This window comes from Sceloporus undulatus, chromosome 5 (assembly GCF_019175285.1).
Source record: "Sceloporus undulatus isolate JIND9_A2432 ecotype Alabama chromosome 5, SceUnd_v1.1, whole genome shotgun sequence".
Lineage (NCBI taxonomy): Eukaryota > Metazoa > Chordata > Lepidosauria > Squamata > Phrynosomatidae > Sceloporus > Sceloporus undulatus.
In genome coordinates this window covers 89,564,029-89,585,773 of record NC_056526.1, presented here as the reverse complement: position 1 = coordinate 89,585,773, position 21,745 = coordinate 89,564,029, and the positions used below count along the sequence as shown (strand labels likewise).

At 38.3% G+C, this 21,745-nt stretch overlaps 1 protein-coding gene across 10 annotated transcripts in view; it reads left to right on the top strand.

Annotated features, from left to right (window-relative positions):
* UPF2 (UPF2 regulator of nonsense mediated mRNA decay) overlaps nucleotides 1-21,745 on the top strand; it is a 53,545-nt gene extending 31,800 nt beyond the window's left edge. For 7 of the 10 annotated variants that reach the window (XM_042467588.1, XM_042467583.1, XM_042467580.1 and 4 more), the window contains 9 exons: nucleotides 4,217-4,400; nucleotides 7,901-8,040; nucleotides 8,569-8,673; nucleotides 11,373-11,471; nucleotides 13,084-13,251; nucleotides 15,119-15,260; nucleotides 16,057-16,177; nucleotides 18,088-18,148; nucleotides 20,444-21,745. In XM_042467588.1, the coding sequence (XP_042323522.1) occupies nucleotides 4,217-4,400; nucleotides 7,901-8,040; nucleotides 8,569-8,673; nucleotides 11,373-11,471; nucleotides 13,084-13,251; nucleotides 15,119-15,260; nucleotides 16,057-16,177; nucleotides 18,088-18,121 (993 nt within the window). In that variant the 3' untranslated portion in view covers nucleotides 18,122-18,148; nucleotides 20,444-21,745. The remainder of the gene's footprint in view (nucleotides 1-4,216; nucleotides 4,401-7,900; nucleotides 8,041-8,568; nucleotides 8,674-11,372; nucleotides 11,472-13,083; nucleotides 13,252-15,118; nucleotides 15,261-16,056; nucleotides 16,178-18,087; nucleotides 18,149-20,443) is intronic. The other 3 variants (XM_042467589.1, XM_042467582.1, XM_042467584.1) reach the window with 2 other exon arrangements.

Genomic DNA, 21,745 nt, shown 5'->3' with positions numbered 1-21,745 from the left:
GAGAATGAAAGTCTAGAAAGAATAGGTTGTAAGTGAGTGTAGACATTTCAGTTGAATGAAGGGGAAAATACGTGATGAAGATATTGATGGGGGGGAAAACTTCTAAGTGGGGCAGGGGAGAGAGCAGCATTAGACAACATTATTCTTTGGAAACTTGTTCTTTGGAACTGAAGAAACAATCAGATATTCATTTTCTCCTTTCCTCTCTTCTTCTATCTTGCCTGTTTCAAAGAAGAAACAATAACCTTGGAAAAGGCTGAGAAAGAAAAAAGATAAAAAGAAAACAAGAGGAACTTGTTTCCAAAATGGGAGTTATTTAGCTTCAGTGAGAACAACGAGAGGAGAGAATCCATAGTTTTATTTGCTGCAGCAAAGAGGTGTCAGGGAACTAGTCACCAAAACAACCTGACACCTCTTTGCTGTATCAAATAAAATTGGATGAAACATCTACAATGAGACAGCAGTGAGATGTGTTAGAGAAAAGTCGAAACTGACTAAAAAAGGCTTCTTTATTCAAGACTTTCTGTGCAGAAGCTTCTAGAAAAGGTGTGGGGAAAGTGCACCCTATGGGCGTTCAGGAAATATCTTGAAACTTACAGCACCCCATCTTTAAATTTGTGACATTATGGGCCTCCAAACATCCCCAAATGCCACCAAAATGTAATGCTTTAGCTCCTCTTGCTCCTCATTGCCACTAAAAAAAGAGAGGAAATCAGCTGTTTTTCAGCCTGAACTACTTACAATCATTTTGGAAACAATGGTCTTCTGCCTCTTGGAAGAGGATGCCCCCTCCTCTTCACACCACTCCAGGACAGTGAATATTAAGCAAAACACTAACAGAAAACAAACAACGAGAAGATGAATTATAAGAAAATATTTGGAGAAAAAGAAGTAGCCAAAGAGAGTGGGCCAGGTTCTTTGTGTGTGAGGGAAATCTAATTTCTAATAGAAAAAAAATTGGCACCAGCTGCTATTGTACTGTTCAGCAAATGAACTGAGTGGAAAATGCTTAATTGAGAATTAAGCCAGATTGAGTGGCAAAAAGAAAAAGAAAAGAAAAGAAAAGAAAAAAAATTAATCAAAAAAGATGAACAAAGACAATCAAGAATAGTTAAGAAATCGGGATTAAGTTAAGAAACAGCAGTATTTACACATGCTGTAGAAACAGCAGGGAAGTATAATCAAGGGAACAGATAAGGAATCTGCTTGCAAAGTCTGGAAATCATGTAGTGGCATTAACAGTAGGAATGCTTCCAGGCAGATGGCTGTTAGCACCAGTAATTTATTGCTCATCTGTTGTAAACTGCAAGGGGAATTGCAGTTGACTTTATGCACTTAGCTTTTCTGTGTGTACATCCCACACTTGTGCATTAGTGATATTTTCCATATTGGTAAAAGTTGTGGCTTTGACATTAGTAGGGTTATTAGGTAGCTAAACATTTACTATGCTGCATTTTTTGAAGTGGGCAATTCTTTTTAAAATCAGTTGATTTTTAATAGATCTTTTAAGTAGCATTAAATAAAATTCCAGCTGTATCTTCTTTAAAAATTGGCAAAATATCACGTTAATGAAAGTGTTAATAGTGCTATATAGCCATAAGGCATTGATTCTTAATCTCTGGCTATCAATGCGCAGAAGCCCCAACTGGCATGTCCATTAGCCAGGATTCTGGGAATTGAAGTTCTAGACATCTGGAGAGAGACAGAGAAATAGAGAGAGAGAGAACTACAGTGCGCCCATACCATACGCGGCCTCAAGCTTATGCTGAAGCCGCACAATGATGAAAGAAATGGCACACGCGCAACGAGCACACACCTTGTTGTTTGCAGTGTTATTTAAACAGTCAATTAAAAAGAGTAATCAGAAAACCATAGAGTTGGAAGAGCTATCTAGCGTAGCCCTCCTGGTATGGGAATCTTGCTAAAGCACCTCTAAGAGGTGATCATGTGATCTCTGTTTTGAACACTTGGATGAAGGAGAATCCTCCACTTTCTGAGATAGACTCTTCTACTGTCTAACAGCTAATTAAACAGCACACTCACTACAATATTTTCAATAGTTGTGTGCTGAGCTATTACTGGTTTACCTACCTGATAGGTTACTAACCATATCAAAACCACATCTCTTAAAGACAGAAGAGTAGGGTTAATAGAATCTGTACTTAGAATCATGATAGTTGGAAGAGACCTCAAGGGCTATCAAGTTCAGACCCCTGATATTCAGGAATACACAATCAAAGCACGCCCGACAGATGGCATTTGTTTAAAATCCTCCCTCTGTTTAAAAACCTATCAAGAGGGAGGATTTTATGCTTCCAAGCAGCATATTCCATTGTCAAACAGCTCTTACTGTCAGGAAAGAGCTTACTTCTGAAAAGAGCAACTGTCTCCTATTTTTCTTTAAAGTCAGACTTTTTCCTGTAAGAAAACAAAACAAAACAAGGTCTAGGAAAATACGGTATGAAAAGATTACAAATAAACAAAGATATTGTTTGGTTCTCTCATAAAATGTGAATGAACAAGCAATGGTAATCCCATAATAAATGCCTTATCTAGAATCAGCTGCCCTAAAAGTATAGTAAATTACTCTCAAGCAGATTGCAAAAGGGGGGTAGTTGTGTTAGTCTGCTGTAGCAAAAACCAAAGACTCTGGTGCCACTTTAGAACTTAATCCAATGTTAATCACAACTAGAGAAAACCTGTTAAAATGAATGAGACTTATATTTATGTTAAGTCCCATTCATCTCAGTGGGTGTTTTCTTAATTAATGCAGGGATGGGCAACTGTGGAAGACACAGCCTTGCAGGAGGACCACACTTGGAAGACCACACTTGCTCCAGCAAAAAAAGAAAAGAAAAAAGAGCTCCCAAATACTCTGTGGGACATGGAGGCTTGGTTATGGGCCTTCCTAGGCCCCTAGAAGCCATTTTGGGACATTTTGGGGCGGGGGGGGGGGGAGATATTTTTGTAAAACTTAATTTTGACACGGTGGGTGGGGTGTCTAAAGGAGATCTAAACATTTATGCATTATAGCCTAAATCTGCTTGTAACTGAATTAGATTTATGTATGTGTTGATTTATAGTTTGCTCCAGTGTGTCTACTCTAGTTGGGATTATCCAGTAGGATGCTAGCCTGAGGTCTTTAAACATAGATGGATGGACATCTTTTATAAGTGGTTTAGTTGTGTGTTCCTGCATGGAAGGGGGTTGACCAAGGTAGCCCTTATGGCCCCTTCCAACTCTCTGATTCTATACTTTTGTGTTGCTGTACCACCAAGTCCAGATCCAATGTTTCAAGGAATGGAGATAGTTGGTGCACAAGCTTTAGATGTGCAAAAGCATGCCTGGTCACTGCAGAGACTGGGGCTCCAGGTTCAGAGCTAAGTCAAGGAGTACCCCCAAACTTCAAACCTGCATCTTCAGGGGGAGTATAAGCCATCTAACACAGGCTGGATCTCTATTCCCTCTATTCTATTTCTCTGTCTTGTCTGCATTAATTTCAACTTTTTAGTCCTCACCCAGTCTATTACTGATAACAGACGCTGGTTTAGGACCAGAACAGCCTCCTTGGATTGGGGTGGGAAGGAGTAATAGAATTGGGTGTCACCCGCATATTAATTGCACTACACCCCAAAACTCCAGATTACCTCTCCCAGTGGTTTCATGTATATGTTAAATAGTATAAGGGACAACACTGAGCCCTGAGGGACTCCACAGGCCAGTGGCCAGGTGTTCGAGCAGGAGTCCCCCAGCACCACCTTCTGGGTTTGCCTCTCCAGGAAGGAACAGAGCCACTGTAAAACAGTACCTCCAAGTTCCATATGAGTAAGGCAGCCCAGAAGGATACTATGGTTGATGGTATTGAAAGCTGCCAAGAGGTCCAGCAGAACTAACAGGAACACACTCTGCCTGTCCAGTTCCTTGTGTAGATCACCTGCCAAGGCAACCAAGGATATCTCTGTTCCATATGTAGCCTGAAACCAGATTGAAATGCATCTAAATAATAATAATTTGCATAGCATTTGTTCTGACAGCAAGACTAATAATGGTCAGTATACAGGAAAGTTTCTTTATGCCAGTAGGCCATCTATAAAAAGTAACAATGTGCTTCATAGCCACTTTGTTTGGGTTGCTGTGGAGGGTGTATATGTTCAGTAATATGGGGATCCTACAGAATTGCCATGTATTCAGTTTACAATTGTCTTTGTTTTTCTAGAGGTATGTCTGGTGGAAGAAAAGCTTGGATGTTTGGACAAAAGATCACCCATTCCCTATAGACATTGACTATATGATCAGTGATACATTAGAACTGCTGAGACCAAAGATAAAACTCTGCAACTCTCTGGAAGAATCTGTTAGGCAGGTACAAGAACTGGAAAGGGAATTCTTAATCAAACTAGGTAAGAATGTTATGCCAAGATTGAAGGGAGCTGAAATTATTGCTGACTGCTATGACATTTTCTGACTTTATATCACTTTCTGTAACCTTAAGTGGTCTCTGGGTAAGTGGGTATTAAGTTAGTTGTAATTCTTGTGAAATTGCTTACGAGGGCCTCAGTAATGTACAATTCAGATATTTGATAATATTTTAGATAATCTAGTCTGTAAAGCTGTTTTGGATATAAATTAGTATCTAAAACCATCTCCATTGGTTTATCTGTGTATTGTTTAGACTACCTGTAATTTACAAGAATTTTCTAGAAGAACTCTGTCAGAGATGGGTAATTGCAAGGTGTTGTTTTCTTTAAAAATGAGCATTTTTGCTGATTTTGGAGCTGATTCCCAATAGGTAGACATGGAGTAGTGGGGGCTTCATATTTCTCATTGGCTTTCCCTCCATAGCTGACAGTATTCACTCAGATGCATGAAAAACTCCTGAGCTCTGTTTAAGACCTCTCGCTCCTCCCTTTAAAGGGTCTCTTCTTTAATAGGCCATTGAAACAAAATGCAGCCTTTTGGGATTTGATGGCATTATGCTTACTTAAGTATCCTGCCTTGTTGAGTCACATGCTTTTTGGCATAATTTCATTTTTTAGTCCCTCCAGAGAATACAGTCATCCCTCCATTTTCATGGACCCCCCTGTGAAAATGGAAATTCTCATATATTCAAAGCCCATTGATTATATAATGAGCGCACGCAGCATTTTAATCTCTCACTGCCTTGCCATCACAAAAGCGAGACCACAGACTCCAAGTCACAAATTAGAAGGGACGACTGTAGTTCTTTGGGATTCTTCCCTCTCTATTTTGGGAGGTGATTTAGGAATGTATTTCGGTTATCATCCACTTCATGAGCGGTAATTTACTGACCTGGGATGATTTTGATACCCCCTCCCATAATGTAGTGCATTGGGGTAGGAGGTGGGGGGAAAAAGCCCTTCAAGGCTACTTCTGGACTGCAGGCCACAGTTTCCCTAATAAAAAACCAAAAAGTGTGAACAGTATCCTCTTAGTTAGGATCCCAGGAATCTGACTTGCTGCCTTAGTTTGTTGTTGGGCACAAGCAGATTTCCTTTTTCCTGGTTCTGGTATAATATCAGTGTTTTCTTCTCCCTGTATTCCAGTTAGTCTTACTGTTCGGTTTAACTTAGCAAACTTAATATAATTAATTTTAAAATTGGTGTGAGTGTGCTTTGCAACTCCCATTTTTTCTCTTTAGAAGATACATATCTGTGCATGGATTAAATCAAAATGCAAATAAGAAATACTGTTCCAATTCTGGTGTCATAGCAAGATTCATTTTTCTGCTGATGGGGCAGGCATCATAGGTTTCTATCACTGCTTACTCACTGAAGCCCACATTTCAGCTAGGGCTTCACTCCAAGTTTTAGAGGTTCTGGCCCTTCTTTTGCCTCTTTATCTTCCCTGTCTTAAGTTAAAACAGCAAAGAGAAGGAGCAGTTACTTCCACTTGCTCTGCCCACTTTTTCTGGACAAAGATGTGGATTAGGCCCAAAGGAGGAGGGCAGGTGAATGGATAGTGGTGACATTGGCAAGGCGGTGAGACTTAAGAAGGGCATCTTGCCCAAGAGTCCCACAAGAAAAATCTGAAGCTGATGCTGTGCAGTGATTTCATCTCTTTATATGATGCTTATAATACTGTATGTATTTTGCTGCAAAATCTAGAAATCAGAAATAGACCAATGGCATATTGCTGTTCCAGAAACAAGATTGGTAACTTGGAATCCCAAATCGGTGTGAAATATGAATGGGGATGTTAACCATTTATGGTTATAGTTTTTGCAGAAATTGAAATGTGAAGTCGGATCCTTGTTTAAAGTTCAAAGGCAAAGTACTATATGATATTAAATGTTTTTTCGCTGCTAGATAACCCTAAAATTCCTATGACAAGCACTGCACATTTTAACCAAGCAGACTGATTCCTCTAATGACAACAAAGCTATAAGTCAGGACTTCTGAACTGCCAAGAGTGGAAGGCTGTTTTGCTTCCCTTAGAGGGCCACCCCTGCTGTACACCCCTTTTTATTTTTAAAAACTTTAAAAATATGCACTCAGAATTCTTTTCCACATCCTGGTGAATATGAGAATAAATTTCATCACCCCCCCTCCTGTCTTAGACCCAGGAAGGCCAACTTCCACATTACTTCCTGGCTTCAAAACGGCTCCTTTTGGAGCTAAAACAACATACTCCCTCACCAACATTGAAATTAAGCATTAATTTTTTAAAACAAAAGTGGGGAGGTGTTGAGAGGATCAGAAGTGAATTATGAGGTTGTAGTATGCCCATCTATGTTATAAAGTGTTTTCATCAAATAACAAAAGTAATTATGATTGTACTCTGATGAAACATGCTAGGTAGAGTAAATCTGTCAAAGGAAGTTAATGTTGTTGTATACTTTGAAGTCATTTTCATTTTATGACAACTCTAAAGTGAACCTATCAGGGATTTCTTGGAAAGATTTGTTCAGGGGAGGTTTGCTTTTTGTCCTTCCTGTGAGGCTGAGAGAGTGTGAGTTGCCCCAGGTCACCCAGTGCGTTTACTGACATCAACATAGAGAATGCAAAACAGACTGAGAACTGTTGCTTACTTTATTCTTTTCTGTGTAAAATGATCAGGGATATCATGTGTGCAACCAGAGAATGGATCTTACTGAAATATAATTATCTCCTCTGTGTTGAAGTAATTACTTTTTTAAAAAATAGTGAATTTCACTGATTTGATATTTTCAGTTTCAAATAAGTTCTTGTGTAGTTTCCTGTGTACTTGAGAGTGACCTTTAGCCTGACTCCTGCTTTGAAGAGAAAGAGACTGGAATGATGTAAAATAGCTTTAAAAGGGCTAGTTTACATCAGGATCTACATAAGGAATTACTGCCTGCTTCTATCCATTAGATCCAAGGAATGCAGTAGCAGTGAGCCCTAGGGGCGCAGTGGTTAAATGCCTATACTGCAACCACTCACTCAAAGCCATAAGGTTGTGAATTGTTGGGGGGAATTAGCTTACAGTTGTAAACCACTTAGACACTTAGTTCAGTATGAAGCAGTATATAAATGAAGCTGTTTGTCTTCGGGTTTCCAACTCTACGGGAGGATAGGAAGATACAATAGTTGATAGCAGATATTGCATCTCCAAATGACTGGCATCTCAGGCAGATTTACTGACCAATAGAATAATAAATTCCTCTCATTCATTAGCTAAGATTAATTGCTTTGATCTTAAAAGTGTTCCAGAATAAATAACATGAAGAAATTCTGTGACTTGATGTGTTATGCTAGTGGTTTATCTGTTACTGAATTCTGACCTTGAGGATGTTCTGGTCTGTTTCTTTCTCAGAAATCCCATTGATTTCACTGGGACTAATTCCCAAGTAAGTGTGCACGCGTAATTCAACTATTCCTTAATATAATCACTGATCATTCTTCCTTGTTTCATTTTTTAGGTCTTGTGAATGACAAGGACTCTAAGGATTCAATGACAGAAGGGGAGAATCTAGAGGAGGAGGAAGAGGAAGAGGAAGGTGGAGTTGAGATAGAAGAACAATCAGGAAATGAAAGTGAAATAAATGACCCAGAGGAAGAGGTGATCCTTTTTCTCACAAGTAATTTTTAGCTGCAGTTTGAGCAGGTGGAATGGTTAACTTTGAAATTCTTAGCTCCTGTTAGTATGTATAATAAGTACTTCTAAACTGATTATCTATCCTGGGTTCTTCTGGTTCATAAATTATTCAGCCCTTCACATCTTGAAAATCCAAAAAAGCAAGCCTTGATTTTGCTACTTTATATAAGAGACACAATTTTACTATCCTTTTGTATATAATGAGACTAGCATCCACTGATTTTGTTATCCACAGCAAAGACTAAGGGCCCACTGTACTGCATATATTTAAAGATAAAATGATGGTGGTTTATATAGTGGAATAAAGGGACAGCTGGAAGTATAGCACCAATACAATATAATTAGAAAAACAAGCTATACATATGTTTAAAATCCAATATAACATTGTTTTCTGTGTAAATGTAGTCAATGAGAGCTTTGAAAACAGCTGTTGGCATCACTTGTATTAAAATATGCCTTATGATTGTACATTAAAGCTCTTCAACTTTTCAGGAGGGCTCTGACAATGATGATGAAGAGGGAGAAGAAGAGGAAGAAGAAAATACAGATTATCTCACAGACTCTAATAAGGAGAATGAAACTGATGAAGAAAATACTGTATGTATTGTTGACTGTAAGATAAAAGTTAGTACTCCAAACGCTATGCACATACTAAGTAATTAGATGCTTGGCATTAATGAGTTTGCTTTGGCTTGGCAATTAGCATGACTATCATATTACAAAGCTGTTGTGACCCAGGACACAATCAATTCTAGTATGGTTACAGAACATATCCCCATAAAGAGAGGGGCATGAAATCCATTGTATTTACCTTAAATAATAACTACACCAGGAAGAGAGATCTAGCAAGAACCTGATGGGAATACAAGCTGGTGTAAACCAGCTTCATACTCTTGTAAGGCTCTCTATGCTACCATAGGAGGACACACATACAGTAGGAGGTTCCCAGTATTAGCCAAATGCAGTGAGCCAGAGAGGTGAAGCTCTGTTGGTCTCTCTGCTAATACTTCACCTTAATTAGGATGAATTGCACATTAGAAATAGTTGACTGAACTCAAGAGCTAATCACACAAGTACTGATTGTTGGTTTAAAGCGTGTGCTTACTGAAACATACAAAGCCTACAGTAGTTGTTTGGGCAGGAAATGAATACTAGGAAATAATACCTGGCGGAATTGGCTTCACTGCCCTCAGATGAAATGAGCTGTAGCCAGCTTTGGTATAGAAGTGACAAGCTGTACACAGGATGTGAAGTTGAAATGGTTTGACAACTGATAACAGATAAAGGTAATTCATTTGTAGTTCAGAAGGGTGGACTCCTAAAGAACACAGGGGAGCTTGAAGGTGTGTTGTGTCAGAAGGATGATGTTGAGTAAATGCCATGCCTCTAGTTTGCCAGTATTCTTCATGTGTCATGATAGAATTCTGTATCAGCATTAACTGATGCCATCCCTTTAACTAAGAACTTTTATATTCGGTGGTGTGCTACTCTATAGCTTATGTGTTCTTCGTACATATTTTGTATGAAATGTAGCTGTGTCTCAGCAAATGGAACCTGCACATTGCTAATAGGAACTTCATTGTCTGAAGTGTTTAGATGAATAGGTTTTTTAATAATGCTTTCTGCTAGGAGGTTCCAAAGATGAAAGTACTGTGGGTACTGTGACAAACAATATGAGAAATATTGCTAAATTAAGTGGGAACTACATAGTTTTGAAGATAATTTTATCATAAGACAAGGGCAAATTTGTGGCCATATGGAGTATACAAGACTTGTTATAGACTCTGGAAATCAGACAAGTGTTATTTTTCATTTTCTATCTCAATTCTGTTTCATATTTAATTCCTTCTTCATCATGGTCTGTGACTCTTAAAGTCACATTTGGTCTCCAGATGGAAGAATTGTTGATGTTCCTATGTCACATGAGTCCCTAGCCACACTTGCGGAGGGATTATACAATTTTGTAACAAGTCCAACACCTCCCCGTCCATACAGCCTGATGATTTTTAAGATACTGTTTGTATTTTCCTGTCATTTGGAAAATACAGCAGTAGGTGGGAGGGAGTGCAAACACAAGAGTAAAAGTAGGATGAGCAGAATTTTTAAAAATCTAGACATCCCCTAAAAAAAGAGGCACTAAAGCATAGCCCACAAATGGCAGCTCCCCATGAGAAAAATTGCATGGCAAAGAATTCAAGCTAAAACTAGGAAATGCAGTGTTATTCAGCAAGATGCCAGGCTAGCATGGTTAATAATTTGGGCTACATCTAGGAAAACTGTAGGAAAAATGAGGCAATGCAGCAAGGCATTGTGCAGACATGTTGAAATACAGTCCTTCCCCTGCCCCCACTGCAAACAAATCCATTACATGTGTATGCCCTGTAAACTTAAGCACAGAATGTTATGAAAGGAAGAATCCTATCTCTGCCAGTTGGGAGTTATGCAGTCATCACACTTGACCAAACAACCCTTCAGCAGCAGTATGGATGAAAAATCCATTCCTAGAAATTGGGATTGGGGTGACCTGCAACAAAGGTTCTTCCTAGATTAATTCTGTAATGAAATAACCTGGGTAAAAACAAGAAATGCATTGGAAAACAACAGGGTGCCCTGTGTCAAAATAAATGGCACAGTCACATGACCACCAGTATAACACCTGGCTGGATTTTCCTTCTGGTTAACTATTTCATTGAAGAAAAGTTCTGCATTATTTATTCTTATTAATAGTAACTATAGCTGTTAAGTCCAACTTTTATTGCCTAATGAAAACCATATTAACCACGTAGCCTTATTATCCCATCAGAATCGCATAACTAAAGTTCCTTCTGCAACACAAATAAAATTCCTGCTGTTGTTGAGAAAAGACATAGTTGGTTTTGACCTTCCCTGATTATTTCAACTGACAAATGTTTCATTTTTAAAATGTACCATTGCTCTTGTTATATATACATTATGATTCTATTGTCTGAATAATTGCATCAGATGTGGTCAACTCATTTGTTTTTAGGGATTATTCTGTTCTGTGCATTCATCTCAGGGAAGCTTTATTTTGTTAGATATCCAACTCTTCCTTCAGAGGTGGACGGCTTACATATAATGTAGCCAGCAACATGTAGTGGTATGAACAAATAGTTTATAGCAGTTGCACACCAATAAGATACTGCTGTAAAAACATCTGTGTTATGAACTACATGCTGTTGGGCACATGGGTAAAGTATTACATATAAATGTCAAAGTATTAAGATACTGACTTTTTACATTTTTGTCATTTGAAAACATTTTATTCTGTTTATCAGGAAGTAATGATTAAAGGAGGTGGACTTAAACGTGTTCCTTGTGCTGAAGATGAAGATTTTATTCAGGCACTGGACAAAATGATGCTGGAAAATTTACAGGTAATGGTTTGTTTGTAGTAACTTGTGTTGTTCACATGTGTTGCCTTGAGAACTTGGTGTTCTGTTTAAATAACATACTGAGCTTGAATATACGTTCCCATAGCATTTAACTGCCTTAGATTTTACTTTTTAAAAATTCAACTTGACTGTCCAGTTTTCCAAGCACTCAGTTTTCTAAGCATCAGCCTAAGAACCTAAGAAGAGAGGTTTCTGTTTTATTATTTGCACAATATACTTAAGTAAAATATAATCAGCAGTAATAAGAATGAAACAGCAATAGCAGTATAGTAGTGACAAGAAAAGATACAAACTTACTGGTATTTTAAAAGAACTGGGGAAATTAAAAAGATCTTTGGTGCCCAGTGGATATGAATAGTCACTAGGATAGCATTCCACAAATGCCATGCCACATAAGCAGTAGCATTCACAGCAACTGCCACACACTTAGGAGGAGCCCTTTTGGAACAAGCTTTATCCACAGACTTTAATACACATTTGGATCTCAGACACCATCCTCTCAAATCATATAGAGCTTGTAACACAAGTATTTTGAACTTAACTTGGAAATGATCTAGCAGACCGTCAAGCTATTTCAGAACTGGTACAGTTGGTTCACTAGTACTGGCTTCAGGTATTAACATGTCTGCTGTGATCTGCACTGACTGATGTTTTTGAGAAGTCCTTAAACACAGTTATATGTGTAAGCCAGTTCTCTAAGCAGTATAGAATTACTGTGGTGAGAATAAATGGCCAGGCTGTCTCTGTCCAAGAAGAATTGCAGCTGTTGCACTAGCCTGAATGATTGGAAGGTACTGTGTGTGTTGCCGAGGCCAGACTTCATCCTTCTTGTATCTGTTCAGTTGGTCTGCAGCATGAGATGCTTCTACTAAGTAGGTACTAGATACTCATCTTTTTCCTAGATCAAAATCTGGCTGTTCCAAATTACATCCTGCTTGCTATGAAATTTTTATTATGTAATATTAGCATAATACTTCTAATTATCCTTTTCTTAATCAGAAACACAGAAGTGTAGAGCTCCCTTTGTGATACACTTTCCAGTACTGTGATTTTAATACAGTGTTACAGTCCTAATTGTATTACTCACTGTGTCAAACCAATAAGTAGTAGTTGCAAATAAATCCTGGCTTGATTACCTGAGATTTTTTAGAAATGAAAATGGTTCATTTCCTTGGACAAAGACATGCATCCATAAATCTCCAGTTAGAGGAAAAATACTGCAAGTAATCCCTGTACTCATGTAAGATGTGTGATGAGTCTTTTCAAAAAGAACAGTTCAGATGCAAAAGTGATGCATACTTCACAAGGTTCACAACAGCAAGATCAAGTGTACTATGGATTGCACTCTTGACACAGAACCAATCCCAGCTTCTTGGTAAGTGTACCTGATTGGTACATTTATTTGCAAACATGATTTGGCAACACTCACAGTTCTAAGTATATAGATACAATCATAGCTGCATATTCAGATAATGTAAGCCGTGAAGTTACATAGGCTACACATAACTTGTTTTTGAAAGTAAAGCATTTAGTAATGCTACTCTGGTAGTTTGCTCCCTTGATTCTTATGTTTATACCCATATACTGTTATCAGCAGAGGAGTGGAGAATCTGTGAAAGTGCATCAGCTAGATGTTGCAATCCCTTTGCATCTCAAGAGCCAGCTCAAGAAAGGTCCACCATTGGGTGGTGGGGAAGGAGAATCTGAGTCTGGAGACACAATGCCTTTTGTCATGTTAACCAGAAAAGGCAACAAGCAACAGGTGAGGATTACCAGCATCTGAATTATTGTTTCTTTCTTAACTGTTACCCCGTCTTAATTTTCTTTGTCCTGTGTATTTCCCAGCTATCATTCTCTTAGAGAAATGGGTATCAAATGTGCAACCATTGCAAAGATCTCTTTGAATAAAAAGTCCTAGGGATCAAAATTATTTTTAAGGCAGTCCATAGTCATGATAGCCTTATTTGAGAGTGAGAGGAAATATCACAAGGATTGTGCCAGATTGTTCATGGTAGAATGAATGATAAACCTCTTGTTTATTTGGTTATCTGTTAGAAAATTTTATTAAAATTGCCAGTTTAAGAGTATCACTTGTCCTATTGAGCTATGCGTTAGACTAGCCTGTCTGCTGATATAGTGTGGTAGCTAAGACCAAAACTGTCTCAAAATGTCTGTTTAGGATTTCTTTTGGTGATTTGCTATCTCACTTCTGTGTGTGAAATACAAGTAAAATTACACTTTTTTGTTTTACATGGTAGCTGTAGGGATTACAAGAGAATATATGTGAAGTGCTTTGAACATTCTGAAGCTTTATATAAATCCTGAAAGTGTCTTAAAAATAGCAAAATACTGTAGCAATTGGTACATTTTTTTTCTACGCAACATTTACATTCTGTCAAAGAAAGTTCAGATTCGTCGAAATCTGAAATTTACTTCCTAAAAATGGTCTTGGAATCTGGGTATGCGCTATGTGCCCTCTTAAGTAGTTTTGTTTTAGCAAGATTAATGCAGGCATACCTCAGATTTAAAAAGCCTCTTATAGCAAAACATTTTTTTTACAAAGTCTTTTTATAGCTCCACCACTTTCATCCTCATCTTCTGTGTAGTTGGAAGGGTTTTTTAAGCATCATTGGCATTGGGAGACTAATGAAGGTGGGCTGGAGAAACATAAATTTTCAACCTCGGGCTGTAGAAACATGTCTGCAGTTAGCAGTAGGAAAAACAAAATTTGAGCTGCGAAAGAGCAGGATTAATCCAGTAGGCAAGGTAAATGACAGCTGCCTCTGGAATACTGAGCATGTGTGAACATCAAAACAGAGATAAAAGGAGGAAGAACATAAACTCCCCTCACCAGCTGCCTCCAGCATGCTGAAAGCATAAATGTAGAAATTTGTCTAAATTGGAACTCATAAGAAAAGAGAAGGCTGATGGGGGGGGGGGGGAAAGGGCATTCTCGGGTGCATTTTGGAAGAAGTCTTTAAGATTTAGCACCATTGGTGCTAAATCTAAGAAGTTTGTGTTTACTTATGGAAGGCTTATCTTATTTCATATATTGTTACTTTTGAATAAACTTACTAGTTTGCTGAAGTATGTTGAATTACTGTATAATTATTATTATTTAACTTTTTGTGATATAGGAATCTCTGTATTCTTTCCATGTTAGTTCTCCCTCTGGTACCAAATTTTCTGTTAAAGAAGTAGTGCCCAGGAACATACCTACTTCATTAGCTGAGGTATATGTGTGGCAATTTTACGTATTGTAGGTATTGCACCGTATACTGAATATCTGTCTTCTAAAGAATTTGATCTTGCACTGAGCTGTTTCATTCACCTTCACTTAGACATTTCTTCTTGAAATAGCTTCATTATTAGAATGGCATGGAGGAGCACTCCACCAGCAATGTTTTAAAGCCCATGTGCCAACCTACAACGCAGGACTTAATTTTTTTTAAGTTATATTAGTTAGAACTCCATCCCTTCCCAGCCAGTTTTTAATTTTCTTGCCTGCTAACCACATGGGAAATCCCTTCCCTAATAAGTTAGTGTTTTTCAAAGCAAATTAAAGGAGAATTAGGTAAAATGCATTTGTTCATTTATTCAGTTCTTAGAGATGTCTTGTGTCCTTTTAGTTTAAGATCCTTAATGTGCCGATGTCCTCCCAACTGGCTGCAAATCATTGGAATCAGCAACAAGCTGAGCAAGAGGAGAGGATGAGAATGAAAAAATTGACACTGGATATCAATGAACGGCAAGAACAAGAGGACTATCAGGGTATGACAGTCTTTTCAAACACCTTCCATATTGATAGAAAAACTTCTGAGATTTATACTCCCACACTGTAGCACCTTTGCATTGGCTTTTCACCGCCATTTTGTGTCTGCTTATGTCCGTAGTTTATAGACACATGGGTCACTGCTCTGAAATTCTTGGTAGTCTTAATCACTACATAGGAATAGTAATTAACTGGATTATTCACGAAGAGCAACATTAACACAATTAAAAGATACTGTCTTTTTGCTTTTCAAAAGTAAAGCTTTTTTCTCTTTAAGGTTTTAATTTGACATGGATGTGTGATAATCTAAACCATTCTGAAAACAGTAAATAAGCTGGTCCTTTCCCCAAATAAGTGCTATGATATTCTTATTTGTTGGTTTGTTGCAGATCGTTTGCCAGGGAGATCTCATTGTTACAGTAAACATTCCCCTGTATTCTTACCTGAGGCTACATGCGCACTGCAGAAATAATCCAGTGACACCACTTTAAGTGCCTTGGCTTAGTGCTATGTAATTATAGGATTTGTAGTTTGTTGTGGCACCAGAGCTCTCTAACAAAGAAGGCTAAATGTCTCACAAAACTACAGTTCTCAGAATTCCATAGCACTGAGCCATGGCAGTTAGTGGTGTTAAACTGGATTATGGCTGCAGTGCAGATGCAGCCTGAGAAATGACATAATTGAACAATATGACCAGTATAGTTCTTTGACCTTTGAAATTCCTTAGACCTTGTAGTGTAGCTATACCCATTTCTTCTTCTAAGTCTCAAAAAATTTCAAAATGTTAATATGCAGAGATGATGCAGTCCTTGGCTCAGCGGCCAGCTCCAGCAAATACCAATCGAGAACGGCGGCCTCGTTATCAGCATCCAAAGGGAGCACCTAATGCTGATCTAATCTTTAAAACTGGTGGAAGGTAAATATTGTAGAAAAAGTATAGTAGTTACATGGTTTTCAGTCTTTTAAAACATTAATAATTTGATACATGGGTGGCCGGGGGTGGGGGACCCCTCAGTTTTAAGTGAGCTGAAGACGAGAGAAAATTATCCCTATTTAAAAAGCTGTAGCATTACTAGCATGGCCTTGAAAAGATAATTTAGTGAGACTTTTTTTGTGAAAGGTGCACATGATGAGGATTGTAGAACAAAAACGTCTGTTGCATGTTTTTAAGAGTTAAAAATGACTTGAGATACCTCCCAAAATGGAGATTTCTTGTGAACTTCTTTATTCAAAATTAGTTGCAACAGACACTTCAGGAATAGCAGCTTGGCAGCCTTTGGAGGAATGACTATCTTGACATAAAAGCACCATCATAGCCCTTCCCTAGTTCTCCAGATTCTTGCTACTTCAGGGAAGCGGGGAGTCTCTTTTGCCTCTCTAGTGCAGAAAGCCATTCCCATGCACTACATCAGCATAATAGCATTGCATGATAAGAGTGAGTGCATACAGAAGGCACATCAAATTGAAAATATTATATTCATTTCCTTGCATCTCACTGAATTCAATTTGACTTCTAACACACTTTCCCAGCTACAGACCCGACTGGATCCACATTACAATATTTCACAAACTATCACCACCACTGCTGCTTCCCTCTCTCCTATCATAGTTTTTACCTAACACTCACTTCTGAACTTTTGCACTACACCGCAGTTCCTTGTAACGTAAACAGAGTACCAAGTCCTCAAATACTGAAATGTTTATGGAAAGAAGAGCCACTGAAAGGGGTGGGGGGCATAGAATTGGTGTTAACCTATGGACAGTTTCTTAATAAGGTTAAAGAGTTGGTGGCATTGGGAAAAGCAAATAGTTTGGCTTACTAAAATGTGCCCTCTGGGAAGCCAAAATTGCATTATTATGGGATGTTGGAACACTTTATTCAATTCAGTTACTGGGGGCATCTGTGGCGATCCGGAGTCAGCTTTGGGCATTAGTTTAACCCTGGCAGATAATCTAAGGAGGCCATGTTCCATATGGCAGATAATCTAAGGAGGCCATGTTCCATATTGAACAACAACAACAACCAGTGGTACCCAAACTGTGCTCTTTAAGGGATTTTGGACTTCAGCCCCCCCCCCCCCCCCCCCGAATCCCAGACTATTGGCCAACACGGCTGAGGCTTCTGGGAGCTGAAGTCCAAAATCTCTTAAAGGGCACAATTAGGGGACCATCTCATAGCTTCTCACTCTGTTGACTGGGAGATTTTAGGTGTTGTAGTAAAGCACTATTTTTTCCAGGCTCTGTTTTGCACCATATTTTTTTAGTATTTCTTCCTCTCTTTTAGCATACCTGTCTTGCAGTTGGGGCAAGACAGAAAAAAATTAAACAGATTTTCTGAACCCAACTGATGGAATATGAACCAGGGGTTTTGTAGCTTACATACTTGACCTTTAATCTTCAATCACATGCTCCTTTCACTTTCTTTTCTTCTCATTTTTGCTTTCTCTTGCCCAACAATATCTTCTTTCAGAGAAAAGAAGTTGCTATGATGGGAGTCCTGTCTCAGGGTATTTGTGGGCTCTTCCCTTTTACTAGTCTGAGAAATGAGTCCATTCTTATAGTTACAAGAATATGCAACTGGGATTTTTTCCCCCCTACAAAAACATGCTGGTGAATCCATTGCCTAATTGTGGTCATTACATAAGGGGGTAACATCAGCAATAATATAAAGTTAAAGGGAATGGAAAGTGGAGGACAAACAGCATTACTTGGCAACAGAAAAAACATGAAAGGGGATAAGTATGCACAGAAGAATGCAGTTCATAAGGAGACAGGAGCGCTTGCTTCTGAAATTCATTGTTGTTCCTATTTTTCTAATATGAGCAGGCGTGAGAGAGGGAACAGACAGCGCCGAAGCTGAAATTAGTCACGGAAAACAGAAAGAAAAGTGAGTTTTGGAGCAAAAGGTTCAAGTATAGAAAAAGAGAGGTTATCTAGGCCATAACTAAGCAGTATGTTTGGAATTTACAGAGATGTCAGTAGATCATATAAGCTTAAGCACTTTAAAAAAGGATTTCACTGACAATTAACCTTTTTAAAAGTATGCATCAATTCCCTCATTTGGGGAACATCACGAATGTCCAAATTTGAGCTCCCAGATCACATAGCTTGGCTCAAATAATACTTTCTAAGTAAGATTTATTTGCTGGAAAAAACAGTATCTAAAGACTAAATTGACTAGGTAAGGATTACAGTTGATATAATGATATATAGTTTTGTTTTAAAGAGAAAGGGAATGTGCATGTTGCACATGTTTATTGAAGGAAGACCATTCCAGTTCTACACATTGGCATGTAAATATTCCACCACCAGAAATGTGGAATATTGGGGGAGGGGGGAGTACAAGGAAATCAGACTGCATATGCCTGTAAACCACATTAAATTCCTGGTTTTTCACTAAAAGAAATTACTACAATCTGGGCTATGAGTGCTGTGTGTTATAAATGGTGTTAATACAAAGAAACAGGATAGTGAAGCCTCATTTAGAAAACCTGGAATCTTACTTGGGCTTTCACCAGGTACGATCTCAGATTTTTTCAAGCACAGCTGTCTTACCAGCAGGACTAGAAACTTGTTTTAAAAATAAAGCAAAGATTCAGAGTAAACCATATTTTACACCAGATACAGTTGGCCCTCCATATCCACAGATAATTTATCCACAGATTCAAGCATCCACAGCTTGCAAATATTCAACAAAAGTATAAATTCAAAATAGCAAATACAGTGGATCCTTGTTATACGCTGGGGTTTGGTTCCAAGATCCCCCATTTATAACAAAATCCGTGTATGCTCAAGTCCCATTAAATATAATGACATAGTAAAATGGTGTCCCTAATAAAAAATGGAACATCAAGGTAAATTTATACTTTTTTGGAACATTTTCAAACCATGTATGCTTGAATCCGTGTATAAAAAATCCATGTATAAGAAGGGCTGACTGTAGATTTTGCTGTTTTATATAAGGGACATCATTTTACTATGCCATTGTATTTAATGGGACTTGAGCATCCCCTGATTTTGGTATCCATGGGGGGTGGGGGGCTGGAACCAAACCCCAGCAGATACCACGGGTCCACTGTACCATATTCTGTACTTCTGTATTCGTGCAGACCTGTAGGAAATGAAATGAGTAGCCATCTTTAAAATCCCTAGTTCGTAAAAATTGACAGACTCATTTGGTTGTATTTAATACAACTGCATAGCTTGATTCTTCATTGTTGAAGAATGATACAGACATGTGGTAGGAAACTATTGCTCACCCTTACAGCTGTTAGTCCTCAGGACTCAGAATTGTTCACTATACTTTACAATAGCTACCTGAAGCTTCTGTGGGAGTTCATTCAGAGTTCTGAGGTTTCAGGCCAAACTGGGATTGAAATTACAGTCTGTTTTAAATGGGATTGCAGTTCCTTCAAAAGGGCACATTTGCATCTTGAGGTTTCTTAGACTCAGCATTGCTTTGGGAAGGCAAGGTGGCTGCTGTTGACAAGACTTTACCCAGCTTCAACTAGTATGTGAGCTACAGTCCTTCTTGAGGAAGATGGTTTTAGTCACAGTGATGCATGCCTTGATTGTGTCTCAGTTGGAATATTATAATACTGTACTCTGTAGATCTGTCTTTGAAACTCTAGGTGGATCTGTCTTTGAAAAGTGTTTGGAAGATTCAGCTAGTGCAAAATACAGCTGTCATCTGACATACTCTTTAGAATCCTGAATGAACTGAATTGGTTTCCAGTTTGTTTCTTTACTGGTTTCACCCAACAAAGACCTAAACAGCTTGAGTCAGACACATAAAAACATGTGTTCATAATGTGAGATCCTTGGCAGAGACTCCTCTGCATGCCCCACTACTCTTTAGGCTAGGTTGCTTTGTACAACAGGATAGGGCTATTTCTGTAGCAGCACTTCAGTTATATAAAGAACTTCTTCCCTAGGGAAATCAGCATCACTTTATGGTTTCTATAAGATGACCAAAGGAGTATTATTTTATATGGCTTTTGGTTTTTAAAACTGTTTTTTAAAATCTTGACTTGTAAAATTGTTTTAAACCTATTTGTAAGACTTTTTAAAAATCTATTTTATTTTATATTTCTTTGAGAACTCTAGTTAGTGACAAAACCATTAACAAATACCTATAATAAAATAAGTTGTTAATACGTTTCTCCTTTCTATTTTTTGCTAGGAGACGTTGATCCAGCAGCAAGCGTCATTTCATTAGGTCCTGTATCTCCAATGTTGTGGATTAGTGGAGTCCTCCAGCAATTAAAAGAGAGCAGCGGACACATCTGAGCATGTCAGTCTAGAGAGTTCAGAATCGAAAACCTGGGACAGGCTGGGGCCATAGAGCAGATACACCAGTCTCCACTAAAAACAGAAACAGCGGAAGCTTCCAGTCATGGCCTACCAAACAAACAAAATGCATCTTGTTATGGAACCATGTGAGGGTTAATCTTCTCATGAGAATGGAAGTAAATAAATGAGATGGTTAACTTTACCAGTGAGCAGTTCAGTTACAACAAAGAGCAACTTAAGTAAGATGGATTAAGCTGGAACAGAAATGGTTTTGATGGCTAAGTATGGGAGAAATCAAACCTAATATGAGTGGCATTTTCTCTGAATTGAGCATGGCATGTCAGGAGAGTATTCATTTGGGGGACTGCAGGTCTGCATTAGAGCAGTGGATAGAACAAGAGGTAACTATCGTATAGCAAACTCCAACACAGAGAATGAGCAACATAGCAAATGAAATACCAAAATAAAAGATATTCCATAATATCAAGAAAAAAAGGCTTTTGTTCTAAGGGGAAACTCCTGCTTTCCAAGGTGTGGGGAGCTGGGAGCTGGTGAAGCAGAACCAGATCCAAGGAGCTAGAATGATCTATTGATGGTCAGAGCAGATGGGAAGGTAGAGAGCGTTGACCCAAAGTTGCTTAGAACAGCCTGACACCAGCCTAAGAATGGGGATCTAGAGGCGCTCGTTAAAAGCATCATTGAAAACCAAAATGTGCCAGTCAGCATGACAGACAGATGCCAAGAAGTGGAGCTGAATGTTCTGTTGACTTTCATGGGTTGATAAGCTTCTGTGTCTACATATTTAAAAAAAAAAAGAGGAAAAAAATTAGTTGGCAATGAGTAGAATTTTTATTTTTCTAAATGGAAATAAGGTTTCTTGGTCAGTTTCTGACAATCTTGTTTGTTAGTATAGTTGTGGGGGATAATTTTTTGTTTTGTTTTGCTTTCACCTAGGTGTAGTACATTCAGTTAAAAAGCACATCTGTATGCTACTAATTTTTTTTTCCTATTTTAAAATTCTTTTTACCACTGTTGAGTTCTGCATGTAGAATTTTTAACAAGATGTGTACAACTTGTAACATTTCACACTTGCATACATATACACACAGTCCGTCAGAAATGCCGCCCGATCTTCACCAGCTTCAGAACTCTGATCTTTGCCAATGCTGCAATAAAGTGTTGTAATTTAGAA